This window comes from Columba livia, chromosome 27 (assembly GCF_036013475.1).
Source record: "Columba livia isolate bColLiv1 breed racing homer chromosome 27, bColLiv1.pat.W.v2, whole genome shotgun sequence".
NCBI classification, from domain to species: Eukaryota; Metazoa; Chordata; class Aves; order Columbiformes; family Columbidae; genus Columba; species Columba livia.
Genome location: NC_088628.1, coordinates 1,667,186 through 1,685,965, shown reverse-complemented (window position 1 = coordinate 1,685,965; position 18,780 = coordinate 1,667,186). Strand labels below are relative to the sequence as shown.

Below are 18,780 nucleotides of genomic sequence, written 5' to 3'. Positions count from 1 at the left end.
GGGGCTCTGGAGCTGGACAAGAGGAGACTGAGGGGGGACTCATTCCTGGGGATCAATATGGAAAGGGGGAGTGTCAGGAGGATGGAGCCAGGCTCTTCTGGTGACAACCAGTGACAGGACAAGGGGCAATGGGTGCAAACTGGAACACAGGAGGTTCCACTTAAATCTGAGAAGAAACTTGTTCGTGGTGAGGGTGGCAGAGCCTGGCCCAGGCTGCCCAGGGGGTTGTGGAGTCTCCTCCTGTGCAGACATTCCAACCCGCCTGGACACCTTCCTGTGTAACCTCATCTGGGTGTTCCTGCTCCATGGGGGGATTGCACTGCATGAGCTTTCCAGGTCCCTTCAACCCCTCACATTCTGGGATTCTGCTGCTGCATCCCGATGCCCCAGTGGGGCCGAGGTTTGGAACCCAGCGGCTGCGCTACCAGAACCGGCTCCCCGTTCTTTTGCGGAGAGGAAGGGCCCAGCCCTTGTAAAGGGTGTTCAGTCACTGGGCCCATCAGGATGCAAACACCTGGTTGGACAACACTGCAGACATTTCCTAGTCCCTTTCCCTTTCTCCAGTCTGGCCCCATTTCCAGATGCTTGAGGGGAGCAGGGGCAGCCCAGCTGCATTTTGCTGCAGCTGCTTGATCAGCGACTTAATTGAGGAAAATTTTCATTGCTTACAGAAAGCAGCTCGCAAACAGAGGCTGAGAAGTGCTCCCATCTTAACGCAGGAACCAGGTGCTCTGAGCACAGGATCTCCCGTTCAGCTGCACACGTTCACAGAGGGATATTCTGAGAGCCGAGCACACGTCCCTTCCTGCATGTTCTCTACTGAATTAGAACCCCGACTACAACTTCTGCTCTGTGATCATTTTGTAAGTTGAACAACCACATTTCCTCCAACTCTTGGAAAGAATCCGTTGCTACACTTCATGTCCCAGATGAGCTTTCAGCAGCAGAGGTGGTGCGGGGTTCTCGTTCCCCCCACAACTTTGGGGTGTCATTTTCTGTCAGCCACAAGTACCCTGCTGCCAGTTGACGTTTTATGCCTTTAGCTGTTGGAAAAATGCAGAGAGAGGTTTCGGTCCTCAGTGTCTCCCCAGGAACTGACAATCCCACGGGGCTGGAATCCCATCTCCCAAGCTGGGAGGTGTCTGTTTGCCGTGGCTGCCCCTTCCCAAGCAGCAATGTGGGAGGGTGAGGGGGACCAGGAGCTGCCTCCCGGTCGTCTGAAGGAAAGAAGAGTGATCAAAAGTGGGGAACATCACCAAGGAGAAAAGGGGAGGAGGAGAAAGCAGAGAGGTGGTCTGCGAGAGATGAGCAAGAGAAAGCAAAGCTGGTGCGTCCCTATCGCAGAGACTCTGCCAGGAGCAGCCCCGCGGCAGAACCGGTGTTGGTGTCAGATCCCGGAGCGAAACCGCTTCTCCCCGGGCAGCCCCGGGAGCGGTCCCGGCGGCCGCCGCCTCCCGCCGCAGTCCCCGGGGCGGTGCCGGGTCCCCCCCGGCCGTGCGGGGCCGCTCCCGCGGGCTCTGAGCCCCGGCACCGGCAGAGGGCAGCAGTGCAGCGGAGCGGGGCCCGCAGCCGCCAGCGCATCCCTCCATCCATCCACCCACCCCTCCTTTCCTTCCTCCATCCTTCCCTCCCTCCATTCTTCCTCCTTCCCCGGGCTCTGCCATCGCTCCCCGAGCGGAGACGCGGGTTCCTGGGGAGGGAGCTGCTAGGGGAGCAGCCACAGCAGCAATTTGCACTGTGTCGGTGGGGCTGAGGACTGTCCAGGCAGCGGTGACACATTCCAGGTTTGTGCCAGCAGAGTCAGCCTGTTCGCAGCCAGCTCCACCGCCCCAACGCCTCCTTCCCCTCCTGTGCCAGGTGTTTCAGGTCAGGATCGGGCCCCTGCTGCTCTTTAACCCCCTCCTGGCCACTGCATGGTCAGCACTTCCCAACACACCTCTTGCCGTAAGGAAAAGGAAAGCAATGTGTCATTTGATAAATGAGAGACCTGCATACCAATAAAACAACGACAGTAGTGCCAGCCCAGGATTCCCCCAGCACCATCTCCTTCCCTGTGCTGCAGGTCCCACTGTGTAAATGCTGCCCAGGAGGCCACTTAATAAGTACCTGCAAGGTGCATAAGGTCTTCCTAAAGCCTGAGATTTCAGGGGCTCTGTGGGGAGGAGTTTCCATCAGTCCCTGGCCTGTCAACAGACTTGCCACTCCTTTGTTCCATTTTTATTAGTAAGGGATTGAAAACACAGTTAAATAGATTTTGTTACCGATAACTTACAGCTGTTTCTGCAGGTCAGGGCTGCACCAGCAGCGGTGGGCAAAGCTGGGCCCTTTCCACGATGGATGGTGGCAGGGCCTCAATACACCACCTCGTACACCGTGGCCTTCTTGTCGCCGGAGCCCGTAACGATGAATTTGTCATTGATGGAGATGTCACAGCTCAGCACTGACGAGGACTCTTTAGACTGGAGATAAGAGAGTGGGGCAGTGAGGGCGGCACTGGGGGCTCACAGCACCTGGCACCCCCATCCGAACGCCCCCCACACCTGGAAGATGCTGGCGCCGTAGGGCGTGCGCCAGGCGTTCAGCAGGTTGTCCTTCCCCGTGCTCACAAACCACTTCCCTGGGGCGGAGGAAAATGGGTCAACATTTGGGACTCCAAAAGTAACAAAAGGACCCATCTGGGGCCGCACGCAGCCCAAGCAGAAAACACGGAGCTCGCCTACCGCAGGAGGCGAATTTGAGGGAGAGGACGCAGCTCTCGTGGAGGTGCAGCTGGTACTTGTCGGGTTTGGTGACGTGCAGGATCTCCACGTTGCTGCTCTCCATGCCCACGGCCAGCCACTCTCCCGTGGGGCAGTACCCCAGGGAGAAGATCTGGGGGGACAGAGGGGCTCGGGCAGCGCCAGCCGCTCCCGGCCCCGCGGAGCTCCCGTCAGCCCGGCCCTACCTGGGAGCTGAAGTCGTGCTGCTGCAGCTGCCGCCCCTCGCGCAGGTCCCAGCACCGCACCGTGTTGTCCAGCCCCCCCGTCCACAGCTTGGTGCCGTAGTTGGAGATGTCGATGCAGCTGGCGCCATCCGTGTGGCCTTGGAACTGCCTGGGGAAGTGGGGACGGATTGGGGAGGGCACGGCCGTCAGGGCTACAGCACACGCAGTGTGAAACCCCGGCTGCGAGGACAGGGACTGTCCCGTGGCCTGGGTCAGACTGCGGGGACCGAGCGGTCCCTGGCCCCAAGAGCTCGGAGCAGCCCTGCCCGCGCCGCCCTTGCCCGGGCTCACCTGACCAGGGTCTGGTTCTGCAGGTCCCACACCACGATGTTGCCGTCGCTGCAGCAGGAGAAGCAGACTTTGGCGTCGGGGCTGATGGCCAGGGCGTAGCAGGCGGGGGCGGAGGAGGTGAGCTCAGCCTTGATGCGGGGCGTGGGGGCCGCCAGGTCCCAGATGGACAGGGTGCTGGCCTCTCCCCCCACGATCAGGCTCCGGCCGTCGGGCAGCAGCTTGCAGGAGCGGATGTAGTTGTCGCGGTTCTGAATTTGGATTACAGGGAAGGGGGCGAGTGAAGGAGCTGATCGGTGCCTGGGGGGGTACAGGAGATGCTTCTCCTTTTCCCATCACAGACACAAAAGTACCCTCTGTCTCCTTCCACTGTAACAGCACACACTCCCCTTGCCTGCCTCCCCGGAACACCTTTCTGCTCCCCGTCCTCACCAGGCAGTCCAGCTGAGCCACGGCGGTCTTGGTGCCCGGCTGCGCCACGTCCCACACCTTCACGCAGCCCTTGCCCCCGGTGTAGACGTGCTGCGTGGAGCTGCTGATGGTGACGGCGCAGACCACCTCGCCGTGGGTCAGGGTGTGCAGCTGCCGAGCGTGCCGGGGGATGCCGGAGCCGATGAGGGCGTCGGGTGGGAACGGCACTGGCTGCATCTGCCCGTCGGCGCTGACATGGAAGGAGTAGGCGCTGGAAGGGAGCAGAAGAAAGGACTGAACTACCCGTGTGATGCCCGAGCGCAGGAGCCAAACTCTCCCATCAGCCACACTCGAGCCAGGTGGAAGGTGTCCCATGCACTTTGGCTAATGAAGGATATAATTAACGAGCTCCTTGTTACCACCAGCTGCCTGAAACAAAATGACAGCTCTGGACTCAGAAGTGAAGATACACTCCAGCCAGGCCCTGTGCTACACCTGCTGGGTGTGGAAATGAGCTGTGGGGAAGGAAACCCGCCGCATTGCAGCCCCTGCGCCCACCACACTTACGGTTTCCCACCAGGGACGGTGGAGAGTGAAGATGAGATGGTGGAGGCCCTCAGGTGAGGGTGCGACTCAAAAGGCACCTGCACAAAGCAAAGGGCAGATGATGAGCGAAGGGCCAGATCCTAGGAGGGGACACGAAGGCTGTGACCCCTTGCTCGGCTGCGCACAAGGTCCCTGCTTGCTGCTTCCTCCATGTGGAAATAACAGAGGCCAAAACGTGCTCCCAAAGACACCGTGGGAGCAGTGGGAGCTCCTCCGAGAGCTCTGCTGCCTCCCCTGGCCCCACAACCCAGATGCGCCCAGACTGAGCCCCTCCTGTGCTGCACCCCCAGCCTGAGCTCCCTGCAGCGGTGCAGATGCTGCGTGCTGGGGACAGCGTGCACCGGGGACAGCCAGGGACAGGGGCACAGCCAACACGTGCTGGCAGATGGAGCCTCTCAGTGACTCACCATTGGGGACCGGCTGTACATCACGGTGCTGCTGACCTGCGGCGACAGGTGGATGCCCATGTAGACACTGGGAGCCGGGAGCTCCCCATTGAGGGTGGCGTGAGGCACCAGCCCAAAGGAGGACGTGTAGGGGCTGGACACGCTCAGCGGGCTGCGGAGAGCTGCACGAGGAGAGCGGGAGTAGAGTGAGCACCGCCCAGGGACAAGGGCGTCCAGCAGCAAGAGGCGGCGTCACCTCCGCACCGGGCCCTGCTGCACTTGGCATGAACCAGTGGGTCAGGAGGAGGGTGGGCAGGTCATGGACCACGAGCCAAAGGAGAGGGGCAGCCCCTGAGTCCCATAGGTCAGGTAGCTGGGGTGCAGAGCACGACCCCCCGCTGTCCCGAGCACTCACCGATGGTGTCGGTGGCGGGCACCTTGGCCGGGGGCTGCCGGAGCGGGGCGGCTGCGCTGGGCCCGGGGCCGGGCGTGAGGGAGTCGCGGGGTGGCGAGGAAGAAGAGGGTTTGGAGGTGGGAGCGCTGGCTGGAGGGTCGGTCTGCACGGCAGAGGGAAGAGTGGCCTCGGCAGTGCTGCTCAGCAGAGCGGTGCCCAGCGCCGAGGCCCAAAACAGACACGACCCCCCGGGACAGGGCACCGGGGGCACTATCCTGCACCTGAGCCCTGCTGTGGCCCTTCTTGCAGCATGGAACGACCCCCCTCCCTTCCCTGGGTGCAAACGCCGAATACCAGCCCCGTATCACCCTGAGCTGCCGCAATTCTGCACCCCACAGCCCTGGGGGGCGTGACAGAGATTTGCTGCTCCCTCCTGCAAAATCCCTCTGGTGCAGGGCGCACCCCCTCCCCAGCCAGAGGGACACCTGGGACAAAACAGCCTCTTCAATCCCCACAGCTATTTCATCCCTTTTCTTTTTTCTTGCCTCTTCTATTTCTTTCTCTTTTTCCGCCTGGGGATTTTGTCAACACCGGCAAAGGAAAAAGAATTAATAACGGAGAAAAGCTGCGTGCTGCGCTGGCAGATTGCTCAGGGCGCTTTGTCTGCTCTAATCCGATTGTGCTGGGAGCCACCGCTCAGCGCTCCCCGCAGCCCCCGCCGGCTCCTGACCCCGGGACGGTGGGGACGCATCGCTGCGGTCCCCGCGGCGGCTGGGAGGGCACGGGGGGGGCAGCAACCTCCCTTTCCCTCCCTGCACGCTGATGTTTCAATCCGAGCACTGTGCTGGTGCTTGGCAAGGAGGAAGGGGGAAAAAAAGGAAATAAATAACAAAAGAGAGAGGAAAATCGATGGCTGTGAGCAGCAGGATGGAAAATCCCCACAGAGCCGGGCCCGCACGGAGCAGCCGATCGGCCTCGCTCCGAGGGCACCGACCTCTGCCCGGCGGCGGGTGCTGAACATCAGGCACCGGCACGTCCTCACCCACCGTCTGCAGCAGAGAAACGTGGGGCCGCGTCCCAGCTGCCCCCCAGCCTGGCTGCCCACACCCCTACCAGGCTCTGGTCCCTCGGCTTGAGCGGCGTCGCGCTGCGGCTGGAGGTGACGGAGCCCGGGCTGCCGGGCGGCTCTCGGCGTGGTGCAGCGAGCCGGCCGGGCGCGCGGCCGGGGCTGCCGGGCTCCGAGGGGGGGTCCTGTGGGAAAGAGAGTGACCGGGAACCGCGGTGCCGCTGTGCAGGGCAGGGCCCTGGAGAGCAGCACCACGGAGCCCCCGTGTGCTCCGCCGTGCCTGCCGGGCGAGCTGCTCGTTCAGCTGCCAAATATCCACCTCTGCCCGAGCAGCGTCAACCAGGAGCACCTGCAGAAGCCCAGCTCTGCTCCACAGGTCCCTGGATAAAAAACCTCCTCAAGTTTTCTCGTTGAACAAAATCAGAGGTGGCAGCAGGTTCGCAGGTGGCCACGGATGCCCTCACGAGGAGGGAGGGCGACCAGCACCCCCTGAGAAAGGGCCACTTGGCAGCCCCTCAACAGCATCTCTGAGGCAAGGCCACTCATCAGCTCTTGCACCCCTATAACCATTCAATTAGGGCTGTGATTTTTATCACCGTAATTACACTGACAAGAAGCTTTTATGTGCCGTTTTCTGCAGAAATCCCTGCTGATGTTCCTAAACCCTCCCCCCCTTCCAGGGGAAGAAAAGGGATGTCTCTGAAAACGTAATCTTTGCCAAGAACAGCTGGGATAAAATACTGTTGTACCTGCCCCGGGGTCAGAGAAGGTTGTGCCAGAATCACCTGCCGGTTTGGTTGCAAGAGGCTGAAATTCAGAGCAAAGCTGAGCCCCGGCTGGCACAGCCTTCAACCCAGAACTCTGCAAACAGGAACCAGCCTTGGCTGGCACCACCACCGCAGAGCAGGGCTGGTACGGCGCCCGTGGTCACTCCTGCTCAGCAGCAACGACCCGGAGCCAAACGAACCCCAGAGCTCAGGAAGGAGAGTCCTAAACCTGGTGACTGCACGTTGAGCTGGACAAACCTGCGACTAACGCGTCCCTGAGCTGCGGGCTCACCTCATCCACCACGAGGTTGTAGTCGCTCTTGTCCTCATCGCTATCCTGCAAGGGGGAAGAAAGGCCCAAAGGCTGGGTCAGGAGCAGGAGAGGCTGGACTGAGCTCTGCTCTCCTGCACTTCTTCTTGGGGACCAACACCACGTCCTGCGGGCAGCGACTCAACCCTCTGGCTGCGGGGCCTCCCCAGGGCTCTTCATTTGGTTGTGGGGGGGTTTTATGGTTATTTTCACAGGATCGCAGCCCTCTGCACCCACAGAGCCCCCCGTCACCTCCAGGCCCGTGTCCCCAGCCCCTCCTGGCTGCACTCACGTAATGCCCGGGCAGCTCCTTCTCCTCCCGTTTCCGCTTCAGCCCCGGCCGCCCCTCGTCCTGCGGGCTCTCGGGAGGGGAGGCAGAAACGCTCTAGCCAGAGAGGAGGAGAGGAAGGTGTGTGAGACGCTGCCCGCAGGTGTCCCAACCCCCCATGCTCACTGCGTCAATGCAACCAAGCGGTCCCTTCCCTCCCGCAAACCAGAGAGACACGGGGTGACACTGGAGAGACACGGGGTGACACTGGAGAGACACGGGGTGACACCGGAGAGGCCGCCCCTCCTCCCAGAGCAGCTGCAGCGCTTGGGCTGGGGCAGTTTCTGGGACACGGCCTCCCCAGGGCTGCTCTGCAGAGCTCATGGTGCTGGGGGACTGGGAGAAAACACCCCCAGCCCAGGACCCCACGCAGTCCATGGTTTCCAGCACAGCAGGATGAAGAGCCTCAACGCACACAAGCACGGAGCAGAAAGGATGCTCCCTGTGTCCTGGGAGATCTCTGGAGGAGGATCTGGGCACACAGGGGATCACAGGGGTGATCCATCCCACACAACACAGGGACCTTCTCTCCCTCCTTCTCTCCCCCCAGGAGCTGCATGAACGCAGCCCCAGCCCCCACCGCTGCGTCCCCTTGTGCCTGAACGCGGCTGCCACCAGCGCTCGGCCACCTCCAGGCTGTTTGCCTTGAAAAGGTCAGGAAACAAAACATCCCTGGAAATCCCGCTGCGAGGGCTCGCCAAGGGAGCCGGATGAGCCCCCGCGCTGCCCAGGGCTCCCCGAGCTCTGCCTGGCCGTGGGGGAGCAGAGGACTCGGGGGACGAAAGCCCGTTCACTCGCCCACACGTCGAGGCCACCGGAGGACTCACCCGGCTCGGGGTGCGCTCTGGAGCGGCAGCCGGCACAGCGGACGGGCAGGTCCGGGGCAGCGAGGCAGAGGGAGGAGAGGAAGAGGCTGTTAATGCGGAGGCTGCGCCCCAAGTACCCGGGCAGAGAGGAGAGAGCACAGGGGAGGAGACAGCGGGACGTGGGCTGAAAAATCACACCATGCTTCTGACTTGGCCCATCTGCAGATATTCAATGAGCTGGATCTGCCATGTGCAGCGCTTGCTGCTCCCCCCCGGCCCCAGGGTTAATCCAGCTGTGCTTCTTGCCCTTACCTCTGTTCTCCCCATCCTGGGCCGCTCTCTCCTCCTTGGCCAGCTGGGCCTGAGCCATAAGAGCCCCCGAGAGCGCCAGGAGCCCCGCGGTGCCGCTCGCCGCGCTCAGGCAGGGCTGCATGCTGGGGTGGGGGGCCAGCGGGAGGGGGGATGCGTGGTGGGAGAGGTGCTGAAGCTGCTGCTGCTGAAAGAGAAAGAGCAAACGGTTCTCAGTGGGGAGGAGAGGGGGCAGCAGCCATGCCCGGCACCCCCAGCCTCCCACAGGAGCCGCGATGCAAAGCACAATGCGATGAGGTGCGAGGATGAGGAGGGGAGGGGGCTGCACACTCAAGGGAAATCACCTCCCCCAAGCACCCCGAGTGGGTGCAGATGTGATCCCAACACACGCAGACAAGCCCAGGCTGCGCTTTACCTTGCTCAGCACCCCAGACCCATCCACGCCATCAGTACACAGCGGCAAAGCCTCTGACCACAGGGGAGCAGCCCCGGCGTTACCGGCCCGGCTTCCCCCGCCGCCGGTCTGAACGCCCAGCAGGACGGAGCCTCCGGGACTCACCCCGACGATGCTGTTCAGCTCCCCCACAGTGACCTGCTTGGCCCGTTCCACCGCCTGCAGGACCTGCTGCTGGTGCTGGGCAGGACGAGAACGGGGACGTCACATCCCGCTCCTGGCCAGAGGGAGCCCAGCACTGCCCAGGGACAGAGGTTTGCCCCCCAGCCTCCCGCTGTTCAGGCTGGACTCGGGTTCGCCCTTTCCCGAGCAGCCCAGTGTGCATCTCCTGCCTCCACCCTCACCTCCTGCGTCAGAAAGGGCATCATCTGGGTGCAGATGGCGCTCAGCCTCTTGACGATCTCTGCCTGGAAGAGGAAGGTGGTATCACCACAAACAGGGGTCTCCGCGCCCCGGCCCGGCCCCTCCAGCGGCACAGGGGCAGCCGAGCATCCCGCAGACACACCGAGGAGGAGCTGAGCTCTCCCCGTGTGCACCCGCTCAGCACAAACCCCGAGCTGCTGCCCAGGGCCGGGGGACCCTCCCAGCCCGCTGTGTCCCCCCAGGCACACAGGAGGGCACCCAACTCCTAAATTCCCCCACGGACACAGGCCAAACCAAGCTGCGAGCTGTCAGTCCTTTCACAGCCCGGCTGGCTCTGCTCAGCCCAAACCCGCTGTGGTTTTGTGGCTGCCGCTCTCACCACCCGCGGCCGGGCAGGGGAGCGGAGCTGCCACTTGCTCCCCCCCGAACGCTGGACTTGGAGCCAGAGGGAGAGCAAGGAGGACGCAAAACTGCCACAAGCGGATTCAGCTCTCTGCACCATGCCAGCAAAACACTGCAAAGCACTGACCGGCACGGGCTCTGCCCTCCCTGCCTGGCGGAGCAGGGGCTCCCGCTCCCCCCCGCAGCCCCCTGAGCATCCCCGTACCCCCGTCCTCTCCTCAGACCCACAGCCCAGCCGTGTCCCACCGGGTAAGTGGCGCTTCCCAAGGGACAGGGATGTGGCTTCCAAAAGGAAGCCCGCACCCCCTGGGAAAAACTCGACCCCCCCACCCACCACAAATCGCTCTGGCACTGGCAGAGGGATCGGCTGCTCTGAAGTGCTTTCTCGTCTCAGGTTTCCACCATCCCTGGCAGCGCGGCAGAGAGGTCAAACCACGCACAAAGCCGGCAAAGAACAAAGGGAACGTTTACCTGGGGAGCCTCCAGCAGCACCCGTCACCCGCTGCCCTGAGACCCAAATGGGACCCGGGAGCCAGACACCCCCTCTCTGGACCCCTCCTGCCCAGGCACAGCCAGGAGCCGCCCAGGGTCCCTCTCCCAACCACTTGGCCATGGCCTCTGTCACCCCACCCCGGGTCTCTATCATCCCGCTGGAGCTGGGAGCACATGGGGACGGCAGGAACGCGCTCACGGGCTCTACAACTCTCCCTGCTAACAAAAGGAGCAAGCTCGGAGGGGCTGAGCCAGCTGGAGGAACATGGCAGTTGACTTGCCACTTTGTCAGGCATTGCTCCAAACTAATTTCCCTGGCAGAGAGCCTGTGATGACTAGATTGATAAATCTGAAGAGGGAAAGCAAATTAACGCTGGAACAAAAGGGGAACCAGGGAAGGGTGAAAACACTCCTCTGGCTTCGGGAAAGGAAAAAGCGATTTAAAAAAAGACAGAATCCATTTGCCTCTGGGCTCCGGCTCCTGCAGTGCCCTCCACACTCCCTCCTGCATCTGGGGCCGCAGGGATGTGCGCACACCGGGCTCGTGGCCAGGCTCCGAGAGGTGCTTTGGGACGTGGGGAGGAGACCCTGTCCCACAGCACCCTGCCTGGTCCCTGCTGAACCACTTTGCATGGCAGCCCCACACCCAGGGCCGTGCTGCATCTCCCGTGCCGCTGCGGCTCCGTGGGGACAAGGGAGGTCGTTTCCCAGCAAAGTCTCCAGCCCACCGTCCCCCAGACCCCCCCTCACTCACCTGCTTGTGCATTTCAATGTTCAGCCCGTAGGACATCTCATAGTACTGGGAGCAAAATCACAACACAGCGTGGTCAGGGGCTGCCCAGAGCAAACGGCCCGTTCCCAGCCGGGGGCTCGCGACCCCCCCAGGCTCTGCCCCCAGCCCGTGACAAACAGCTGCCCCACGGCCGAGACCTGCGCCACCAGCGCGGGACAAGGCAGGAGCAGCCACAGCACAGACCGTCCAACCCCTGTGACTGCGACCAGGAGAACAGGGGCCAGAGGACTCATCGTCCTCCAGCCCAGCTCTGGGAACCCCGGAGCCTCCAGGATGCGGGAAGAGATCCCAACTGGTGGGTGACAGAACGTGCCAGTAAAGCGCAGCACACCCCTGGCCTCACACACCGGGCTGTCATCACCCAGGGGATGGGGGATGCTCCGTTTTAGGTCTGTTTGCCTTCAGGATGGCATAATTTGGGTTCCCCCTTTCCCTGGAGCGGCTGGTTATGTCGGATGCTGCAGGGGAGGGAATGCTGCTCCAGCTCTGCCATTCCCATCCTTTTCCCTTCCTTCCAGCAGCAGCTCCCCCTCCTGTCAGGGCTGCAAACGGACAGGCTGGGGTGGTCGCTGTTGGGGGGATTAACCCCTCGCTGGAAACATAGGAGGGGTCCTTCCCTGCTCCTTCTAAAGGCAGCTTCCCCTTCCACCCAAAACACCAGCCTTTGGGTATCAATCAGTTCCAAGCCCAGCCCGCCTTGGGAGAGAGACAGGAAGGATGGTGGGGATCTCTTAAGAGGCCAAACAGAAAAAGGGAAAGGAGAAAATAAAAGAGACAAAACCTATGGCACAGTTCCTGGGCTCGAGTGGCACAGAGCAGCAGCAGCAGAAGAGCCAGCCGTTGCTAGGAATAACCATTAACTCCTTCCTATCTCACGTCCCCCCAGCCCCATCACCCAAGCCACGCAGACCCCTGGCAGGGGGGCTTGGGGAGCCCACTGGCCCATTCAGGTGAGCGGCTGAATTGACCCAGAGCCCAGGACCTCATGGAGGACGGCGGTCAGGGATGACACGGGGGGACACGGGGGACAGGGCTGGGGTAACTCACCATGACATAATGTCTCTGCATCTCCGTCTTCTCGCTCACCAGCTTCTCACATTCCAGCTTCAGGCTGCAAAGGGGTTTTCACTCTCAGACCTGCATCTCCCGCCCCGTCTCCCCCGTCCCTGCTTTCCACCCTGCGAACTCAGCAAGCTCAGCACAGCTCCAGCCCCGCAGGTTTGTGGGGCCACGGGGCTGGTGTTGCCATCGCTGGGGGTCCAACCCAACCCACAGCTGCGCTGCCCCCAGACACTGTCACCCCCCCAGAGCCCCGTTCCCGGTGCCGTCCCCTCCATGTCGCCCTACACCCAGCTCAGCCGGGGGAAACAAACCGTGGGTGGTCTCCCCGTTGTGACCTCCAGTGAAGACCTGGCACCCCATTTCAAGGCTTCATGCTGCCCTTCAGCCCAGACCCCTCTCCCATTCTTCCCCAAGCGCTCCTTTCACGAGGACTCCCCGTTCTCCATCTTCTCCTGCCCCAATTCACCCTCCGGTCTCTGCCCCAACCTCTCCCCATACCCGGACTCCCCCCAGTCCCTGTTACGCCCCTTATCTGAACGCTCCCCCTGCCCGACACGCAGCTGCCTCCTGCCCCCTGAGCCACTCGTCTCCCCACGCCCTGCCCTACGCTCCCCCCAAACCAGGGGTTCCCTGCAGCCCCGCTCCGCCCTCACCTGTGGTACTGAGCCTGCAGGAACTGAAATTCCTCCTTGATGCGGTCGCAGATTTCCAGGACCGAGAACTTGAAGGGCTGCCCGGGCTGGAGCGGAGTCTGCGGAGAAGCGGCCCGGCTGGACCCTGCGGCTCCGCCGCGCTGCCCTCGCCCAGCCCGACCCGCCCCGGTACTTACCGGGTGCCGCCCCTGCGGGAACATCCTGAGAGCCCCAGCCCCGGCCCCGGCCCCCCCGCTCCCCGGCCCCTGCTCCCCGCCCGTCTTCCCGCCCTAACGGGGGCGCTCCCCCGGCCGCGCTCCGGGGGTCCCCGGGGGTCTCTCGCCTCGACGCCGGCAGCGGGGGGGCGGCGGGGGCGCCGAGCGGCTCGGGCGGGGCGAAGGCGGCGGCGGGCGGGGGGGGCGGCCCGGCGGCCGCGGGGTCTCCATGGGGGGCGGGACGGGGCGGGAGGCGCCGGCGGACCCGGCGGTGTCCGGATCCCGGAGCTGCCGCCCAGCCCCGAGCGCCCCGTCCGCCAGCGCCCGCTTAAGGTGGCGCATCCCCGCCGGACGCCAGGGCGCTCGGGGCGGCGGGAGCGAGCGTCTCCGCCGCCAGCCCGGGCAGCACCGGAGCTCCGGCCCCGCTGGCCGCACCGGCTCAGTGCCCGCGGCGGCCCGGGCGGCCCCCGAGCCCCGGGACCCCCCTCCCGCATGTCCGCCAGCCCGGGCACACTTGCTCCAGCGCCGGGCAGAGGAGGGAGCGGAGCCGACCCGACTGCCCCTAGGGCTGAGAGCAGCCCGGTCCCGGGACAGACACGACACCGGCCGCCAGCGGGGCAGCGCGGGGGCACCGAAAGCACGAACGAAGTTGTCCTGAGCGGGGGGTTGCGGCCCCCGGTGCGCGGGGGTGCCGGCTCACCGCCGGGGCTGGGCGCGGGGCTGCAAAGAGCCTAAGGCCAAGGGGAAGCTCAGGACCGGCCCTTCACCTGCCCGGACGGGAGCGACCCCGGGACGGCACAGCCCCACCGGGAGTGCGGCCGCCGGGCAGCTCCACCTTAACCAGCCTCACAGCCCGCACCGGCGGTCGCCGCGCCTGCCATTGGCTGCCGCCACCGGAGCGCCAGCCAATCGCCCTACCCCGTTCCCACATGGGTTCGTGACGACACATCCCGGGCAGGCCAATAGGCATCGAGCGGCCCGCGGGAGCGCCAGTCGGGGTGCCGCGGGGCACGCTGGGAGTTGTAGTTCGCCGTGTGCCGCCCCGTGCGCGACGGCGGCGACCGGGAGCGAACCGGCCCGCCCGCTGCCCGCCCAGCGCCCGGTGAGGCGGCGCCCGGGCCCCTCGGGCGGGCCGGGCCCAGAGCCGCCGGGTGCCGGGGCTCCCCCCGCGGGCGCGCAGATCGGGCGGATTACCGAGCCCACAAGGCTTTGCGGCGGCCGCCGGCTGCCACTCAAAGTAACGTGGGGCGGCGGCCCCGGGGGAGCGGGGCCGCGGGGTTCGGGCTCCTTAGGCGGCGCGGGGGGAACCCCCGGGGAAAAGGGACCCCGCGAGCGGCCCCGGCGCTCGGCTCTGCCCCGGGACGGTCCCGCTGGCTCCGGGGGCACCGAGCGCTGCCCCCGCAGTCACCCCCGCCCCACCGAGGGCCCCCCCGCGATCCCGGTTTGGGGGCGGTCACGGGAGAGCGAGGACCGATGCTTAAATATTGCAGGAAGCAGCTGCACCTGGGCAGGCGCGAGGTTAAATATTTAATGCCTCCCATTTCATGCTTATCTTTTATTAATTGTGTTATTTACTCGCTGTGTGCTGGCGGTGTGGGGGGGGCACCGGAGACGCCCCCATCCCGGGGCCGCGGCCGTTCCCCGGGTCAGCAGCCCCGTCCAGCCCCGCGGTCCAGAGCCCTTGAAAAACCTCCTATTCCTTCTATGCATGTATATGCGTGCGTGTATATCATAGGGCTGCACATATGAATATACATATTTTAACCCAAATGCGAAGTTTCAAATACTTTCTTTTTGGTTTGTTGCCTTATTGGAGGAGCTTTTAATTGAAGGAAAGTGTTTGTTTTTTTTTTTCCAAAAGCTGGAATAATTTCCAATTGTGTTTCAAGAGAAGGAGAGGACAAGATGTTGTTTTGCACCATTTCTCAAAACTCCTTGCCGAAAATCAACATTTTTCCTTATGCAGTTTCTCTGCTCTCCCATCTTGGAAAGTGACACAGGTAAACCTGGAATGGCCGCTCTGGAGTGCTGGATGTCACACACATCTTCGTCACTCTCTGTTAACGATTGGCGTGGGCCCTGGAACCTGGAGATGAATTTGGTTCGGCGTGTGCTGGGAGTGGGGGGAGAAAACAAGCGCAGTTACCCCTTTGCAGCAGCAGCAAAGGGAGCTGGTCCCAATCCTCCCTTCAGGCACAGGGCAGAGGATGGGCTGAGCCCAGCAGCAAAGCCGGGCTGAGCTCAGCAGCAAAGCCGGGCTGAACTCAGCAGCAAAGCCGGGCTGAGCCCAGCAGCAAACCGGGCTGAGCCCAGCAGCAAAGCCGTGATGAACCCAGCAGCAAAGCCGGGCTGAGCCCAGCAGCAAAGCTGCCTGAACCCAGCAGCAAAGCCGGGCTGAACCCAGCAGCAAAGCGGGCTGAGCCCAGCAGCAAAGCCGGGCTGAGCCCAGCAGCAAACCGGGCTGAGCTCAGCAGCAAAGCCGGGCTGAACCCAGCAGCAAAGCCGGGCTGAGCTCAGCAGCAAAGCGGGCTGAACCCAGCAGCAAAGCCGGGCTGAGCCCGGCAGCAAACCGGGCTGAGCTCAGCAGCAAAGCCGGGCTGACCTCAGCAGCAAAGCGGGCTGAGCCCAACAGCAAAGCCGGGCTGAGCGCAGCAGCAAAGTCGTGCTGAGCCCGGCAGCAAAGCCGGGCTGAGCGCAGCAGCAAAGCCGGGCTGAACCCAGCAGCAAAGCCGGGCTGAACCCAGCAGCAAAGCCGGGCTGAACCCAGCAGCAAAGCCGGGCTGAGCTCAGCAGCAAAGCGGGCTGAGCCCAGCAGCAAAGCCGGGCTGAGCCCAGCAGCAAACCGGGCTGAGCTCAGCAGCAAAGCCGGGCTGAGCCCAGCAGCAAAGCCGGGCTGACCTCAGCAGCAAAGCCGGGCTGAGCGCAGCAGCAAAGCCGGGCTGAACCCGGCAGCAAAGCCCGGCTAAGCCCGGCAGCAAGCCGGGCTGAACAACCCAACAGCAAAGCCGGGCTGAACAACCCAACAGCAAAGCCGGGCTGAGCCCAGCAGCAAAGCCGGGCTCAGCTCTGGTGCCGCCGGTGCTGCGGGGTGACCGGCCGGGGCCCGGCTCCCCACGGCAGCCGCGCTCTGTGCCCGGGACCAGCAGCTCCTGGAAGAGCCCCAAAGGACGAGGGCGTTTGAAATGCACGCCAGGCTCAAGAGGCCAGCTCTCTGAACAGCCCGCCTGTTTATACCATGAGAAACCAAACAAGCCCGGGCTTCTGGATGCTCGGCAGCTCTGTTTGAACCCAGGTCCAAGCCAAACAGGTTGCTGCTGCTGGAATTAGCCTGACGATTTCACCTTTCAGCTCCCTGCCCTTCTCTCGGCCCCGTTCTTTGCAGACGGGTTCTCTGGACCTGCCTCTTCAGTTTAAGCACAGGGGCAAGCCCAGCGCTGGGTGGGCTTTTGGACAGCTGGGTGTTGGTGGGTTTGCGTGCGGGATTTTCGGGTTGATAGGGTCGTTATGGGGTAAGGGGAGTAGAACTGCGATCAGCAGATTTAGAAGATTCGGATTTTCCTTACCGGGACCCCATCAAGCAGTAAATGCCTGGCTGGTGGAAGCAGGGAACAAAGGCGACCACGAAGTTTCCAAACCATCCTGTTTTCAGCTTCTCACTTGGATGAGGAGCCTTGAACTGAGCAGAGCGGCGCTCCTGGCACCTTCCCATGTGAATTTCCCTGGGCGTTGATACCAGCAGCTGGCACAAACAGGGGCTGAGTCTGTCCTGGAACGTGAGATGAGACGGGAAACTGAGGGAAGGGATTGGCAGCAAGTCCACAAGAACTGAGCCAAAACTGCACTGGCAACCAGGGGTGTGCAGCACCACAAGCCCCGCACTAAACCACAGGTCCCCGAGCCCACAGGGCTGTGGGGACACCCGCGAGAGAGACGTGGGAGCCCTTGGAGCAGCCAGCAGCCGACGGGCTCTGGCCTCTGCTGCTGCCTTCGATCTGCGCGTTGGCTCCTGTTTGCACTTAGCGGCTTTGAGTGGTTTTTAATTATTGATGCCTCTTTGAGCTTTTATCTCGCGCGCGCCGCAGCCAGGAAGGGCTCGGCGTTCCTGCATTAGTGATGAATCGGGAAGGAGGCCCCGCTCGGCCGTGCTGCGGAGCATTCCTGGCTCGCAGGCTGGGCCATTGTTTCAAGCAAAGCTGCGCTGAAAAATGAGGAGGGTGGGTGGGAGCGGGAGGGGGACGTGGCGGAAGCGGCTCCACTGCGGCCACGGGGGGATCGGTCCTATGGGAACAAGCTGGAAGGGATGGACTGAGAGTCCGGCGGGTGTGGAAACCTTGACCCAGTGGAAAAGCGGCACACGCTCACCTCGGCAAGGAGGAAAGATGCGGGTTTGTGATCCCTCCAATGACAGGCAGGCGGGAGGGGGAAGAGACGTGAGCCAGCAGAGTTTTGCCAAGTCCCCGGCAGCTGCGAGCGGGAGTCGGTGTCAAACCCCGTCTGGATGCTGCTCGGTGCTCAGGGTCTTGCTGCTGCCCTCTGCACTCGGCCCCTCCATCCTAAAGCTCTTTGGATGACAGGACAGTGGCTGTCACTGCTCTCCATCCCCGCTTAGCGTTCCAGGACTTCGCTGAGCTTTCCCAAGGATAGAGAGCTGGTTCTCAGCCCATCTGCCCACGTCCCTCTCCCGCTCTCGTATCCCAACCTCTGGCACACAAAGAGAAGGGGTTTCTGTGCCAGGAGCCCATCAAACCACCCCACTCAGCAGAGCTCTGGGGGCCTCATGTCACCCACTTCTCACTTCTCAATCTCTTCTGCCAGGCAGCAGAGGGGCCTCACGGCTGCGATCACCACAGAGGTACGAGGCAGAGCACCCTGTTTGGAAGGAGAGAAGCCGTTTCCTCGAGTCTGCTGCAGCGGCAGAGTCAGGAGGGAGGTGCTGTTAACTCTTTTTTTGCTGACGGTATAGGTTAGATTTGCAGATTTTGGTGCGCAAAGCCCAAATCTGGCAAGGTGCTTCAGCAGTGGGGCAGCGGGGCAAGCAGGAGCGGAGCACGAGGTCCGGCTCAGCATCTGCTGATGATGATCTGGGAATCCGGAGGGGACCTGGAGGGCCCCAAAGTTCTGTCTTTATACTTTGCGAGGCGATATCCACAGCCCAGGATGCTCAGCCAGCAGCCTCGTGGGTTGTTCGACCCCTTGCCCACCAAAGGGAGGCTGCTAATTAGCTCTAACAACACGAACATCCGTTCCTCTGAAACCGCCAGCCTGAAAACACCCCAGACCAGTTCCTCCTCAATCCTCCCCCCTTGCACGCCCCTGAGGAATAACCTGCCCCCGGGCCAAGGTTGAACCGCTGACCTGGAGGTGAAAGCGCTCGAGCAGCTCCAGCGCCGCGGCCGCCGCGCTCCCAGCGGGGTTTTCAGCGGCGCTTACGGCGCAGAGATGGTTTTGGCAGCCCGGCCGCGGCCCGAAGCTGCGCTGGCCTTTCGCACCAGAGCTGCTCGCTCAGCGAGGCCCTGGGAGCGGCGGCCAGACCGCGGGGTCAGACCGCGGCTACCGGCGGCGTTTCCGGCGGCTCCTGAGCAGGAACCCAGGGCTGGACCTGGTCACCGTGCCACGCAGCAGCCGTTCTGCTCTCACTGCTTCCCAAAGCGTGAGCAGCAGGTGCATCGAGCCCCGCACGGGCACCTGGTTTGGAGGGGACGGGGTGAGACAC

At 63.2% G+C, this 18,780-nt stretch overlaps 1 protein-coding gene across 5 annotated transcripts in view; it reads right to left on the bottom strand.

Annotated features, from left to right (window-relative positions):
* Positions 1 to 2,202: 2,202 nt before the first annotated feature.
* TLE2 (TLE family member 2, transcriptional corepressor) overlaps positions 2,203 to 18,780 on the bottom strand; it is a 38,738-nt gene continuing 22,160 nt past the window's right edge. Inside the window, exons 1-20 of one of the 5 annotated variants that reach the window (XM_065042163.1) lie at positions 13,050 to 13,870; positions 12,874 to 12,971; positions 12,206 to 12,269; positions 11,120 to 11,164; positions 9,453 to 9,515; positions 9,214 to 9,288; positions 8,658 to 8,838; positions 8,367 to 8,467; positions 7,504 to 7,596; positions 7,194 to 7,238; positions 6,182 to 6,319; positions 5,090 to 5,231; positions 4,696 to 4,856; positions 4,250 to 4,326; positions 3,704 to 3,953; positions 3,275 to 3,522; positions 2,945 to 3,092; positions 2,721 to 2,871; positions 2,541 to 2,617; positions 2,203 to 2,459 (exon numbers count right to left, since the gene is read on the bottom strand). In XM_065042163.1, the coding sequence (XP_064898235.1) occupies positions 2,352 to 2,459; positions 2,541 to 2,617; positions 2,721 to 2,871; positions 2,945 to 3,092; positions 3,275 to 3,522; positions 3,704 to 3,953; positions 4,250 to 4,326; positions 4,696 to 4,856; positions 5,090 to 5,231; positions 6,182 to 6,319; positions 7,194 to 7,238; positions 7,504 to 7,596; positions 8,367 to 8,467; positions 8,658 to 8,838; positions 9,214 to 9,288; positions 9,453 to 9,515; positions 11,120 to 11,164; positions 12,206 to 12,269; positions 12,874 to 12,971; positions 13,050 to 13,073 (2,289 nt within the window). In that variant the 5' untranslated portion in view covers positions 13,074 to 13,870 and the 3' untranslated portion in view covers positions 2,203 to 2,351. Of the gene's footprint in view, positions 2,460 to 2,540; positions 2,618 to 2,720; positions 2,872 to 2,944; positions 3,093 to 3,274; positions 3,523 to 3,703; positions 3,954 to 4,249; positions 4,327 to 4,695; positions 4,857 to 5,089; positions 5,232 to 6,181; positions 6,320 to 7,193; positions 7,239 to 7,503; positions 7,597 to 8,366; positions 8,468 to 8,657; positions 8,842 to 9,213; positions 9,289 to 9,452; positions 9,516 to 11,119; positions 11,165 to 12,205; positions 12,270 to 12,873; positions 12,972 to 13,049; positions 13,871 to 18,780 lie in introns of those variants that run through there. The other 4 variants (XM_065042162.1, XM_065042165.1, XM_065042164.1 and 1 more) reach the window with 4 other exon arrangements.